Raw genomic sequence first — 2,889 nt, 5'->3', positions numbered from 1 at the left:
TTTTTGTTTTTGTTTTGGCTTTTCGAGACAGAGTATCTCTGTGTAGACCTGGCTGTCTTGGAACTCACTTTGTAGACCAGGCTAGCCTTGAACTCAGAATTCACCTGCCTCTGCTTCCCGAGTGCTGGGACTAAAGGTGTGCACCACCATGCCCGGACTGGGAGAACTATTACTATGTGAAAAATATTCAATATTGATGTTAATGCATGTTAATAATTGCTACTATGCTTGAAAAAATATGTTTTGACCCAGGTTGAAGAATTAAGGAATTTTTATAAAAGATAAGAAATAATGCTAAAATCAATTAAAGAGACAGGAAGTTTTTATTAATGGTAATACAACATTCCTTATCAGGAGCATAGATGCTAGAGACAAATTTCTTTGCTTTAATTTATAACTCTGACACTAGTTAGAAAATGTCAAGAAGGTTAGTTCTCTACACCTTTTCAGGAAACATGGAAATACAGCAGTATTTGTGTGTTATTATTACTATATATATTAAACTAACTATCTTGAATGCATATATAAAGTGTTGGCATAAAAACATCACATAATTGTTAGCTCTAATTAGTATTGCCCATATGAAGTTCAAAAGGTGGGTTGTATAGTTAATATAGAGACTTCAAAGTATGCAATATCTTACAAAGGAATCAATGATAGATATAAAGTCATGTGCAGGGCAAGTGGAAAGTAATCATACTCTCACACATAGATATTTTGTTCAGTGGCTATTACCAAATAACACTTAAAACTTCTGTTTATTTTTCTTAAAGAGTGTTGAACTGTGAGAATAAAGAAAGATTTTTTTCTTTATGAGATTGTATGGTCCATTGGAGAGAGAAAAAAAATTCCTACAATGAATGTTATACTTTTTTCATTTGCAATCCACTATGCACATCCTTTTAGTTGTATTTAAATTTCAATAAAAATCCAAAGCTTTTAGACCCACAAAAGGAAATTAAGCATATTAAGTAACTGAAAATTAATCAAGTCACTTTTATTGGCATATGTTCATTACACATAGTGTTTGGTTTAGCAGACACTTTCATGTATATCTCATTGATCAAGTTCAGATCTTTCCCTTTAGTACTCTCGCCCTATATCTTCCCGCTAGTAGTTTTTCCCCTCACCATAAGGTCACTTCTGTCTTCATTTTATATAAATGTTTATAAATGATCTATATTTATATCATCCATATCTATATAAACATATATGAACTTATGCATCCATAAAGACTTCAAGAACACAGTTTTAAAATTATTCACTCTCTAAGCCTCAACTTCTTGTAAATAAATGAGTGAATGAATTAGTATTCAGAAATGAATACTAAGGTGACTGTATCTCTAAACCCAGACTATGTAAATTGCTACCTCTATACCATTTCTTAAATTATCTATGCTCACTTCCTGTCACTGCTTCACAATATTGAAATTAATGTACTTAGTACTAAAGGAATGTATAGATCAGTGGTATAGTAAATATGGTAGTTATTTTAGGAGAAAGACACTATTGCATATTTAATGAAAGTGCTGAACTATATCAACTTTAAAATTTTAAAATTGAAAATAAGATGTAGAGTCCACATTAGCTGGTTGAACCCAGTTTAAGTTGAAATATTTTTAAGCTTAAATATTAACTATTAAAGATTTGTAGACCCTTGTACTGTATCAGCAATTTATAACATAAGGTCAACCTAAGAGTTTATTTATTTTGCCTTATGCCTCTCATCAGGTCTCTTCCATGGGCGACAGGGAAACAAGCAATCACTCAGATATGACTGACTTCATCCTTGTAGGCTTCAGGATCAGCCCTGAGCTCCATATCCTCCTTTTCCTGCTCTTTCTGCTTGTGTATGCTATGATCCTTCTAGGAAACCTTGGGATGATGGCCATCATTATGACTGATCCTAGGCTGAACACACCAATGTATTTCTTCCTAGGCAACCTCTCCTTCATCGACCTCTTCTACTCATCTGTTATTGCACCGAAGGCTATGAGCAACTTTTGGACAGAGAGCAAGTCCATCTCGTTTGCAGGCTGTGTGGCTCAGCTTTTTCTCTTTGCACTGTTCATTGTGGCTGAAGGATTTCTCCTGGCAGCCATGGCTTATGATCGTTTCATTGCCATCTGCAACCCACTCCTGTATTCTGTTCACATGTCCACACGTCTCTGCACTCAGCTGGTGGCAGGCTCTTATTTTTGTGGCTGTATCAGCTCTGTTCTCCAGACTAGCATGACATTTACTTTATCCTTTTGTGCTTCTCGAGCCATTGACCACTTTTACTGTGATANTCGACCANTTCAGAGANTNTCNTGTNNTNANNTTTTNNTNCANAAAATAGTATCTTTTTCNTTATCNNGCATCATTATCNTACCAACTNTCANAGTCATCATTGTTTCCTACATGTATATTGTGTCCACTGTTCTAAAGATACGATCCTCGGAGGGAAGGAAGAAAGCCTTCTCCACTTGCAGCTCTCACCTGGGTGTCGTGAGCGTGCTGTATGGTGCTGTTTTCTTCATGTATCTCACCCCTGACAGATTTCCTGAACTGAGTAAGCTGGCTTCGTTGTGTTATTCCCTAGTCACACCTATGCTGAACCCTCTGATTTACTCTCTGAGAAACAAAGATGTTAGAGATGCTTTAAGCAAACTTCTAGAGAAGAAAAAGTTCATTCTTTAATTATTCTTTTTTTCCACCAGTAGTTCTTTGAGTGTTGATTTCATATATCTTATAATCAATATATTGTTTTATTATGATATCAGTGCATTTATGACACAAGCCCTTACTAAATATTTGACCTTTTTTTTTTCCTGAAATTTGAACATGGGGGTATCTTGGACATTAGAGAATCATTCTTCATTGTAGTCCCTTCTCATATCTTCAAGG

The 2,889-nt window shown here is 35.1% G+C and overlaps 1 protein-coding gene across 1 annotated transcript; it reads left to right on the top strand.

The window, feature by feature from the left end:
- Positions 1–1,707: 1,707 nt before the first annotated feature.
- On the top strand, positions 1,708–2,682 carry LOC110304054 (olfactory receptor 9K2). Its single transcript, XM_021175308.1, has one exon. It carries the CDS (start codon positions 1,741–1,743, stop codon positions 2,680–2,682), a length of 942 nt encoding a protein of 313 aa, XP_021030967.1. The 5' UTR covers positions 1,708–1,740.
- The last annotated feature ends 207 nt before the right edge of the window (positions 2,683–2,889 follow it).

This window comes from Mus caroli, chromosome 10 (assembly GCF_900094665.2).
Source record: "Mus caroli chromosome 10, CAROLI_EIJ_v1.1, whole genome shotgun sequence".
Taxonomy (NCBI): Eukaryota; Metazoa; Chordata; class Mammalia; order Rodentia; family Muridae; genus Mus; species Mus caroli.
Note: the sequence above shows the minus strand (reverse complement) of the source record. Positions and strands in the feature narration are given on the sequence as shown.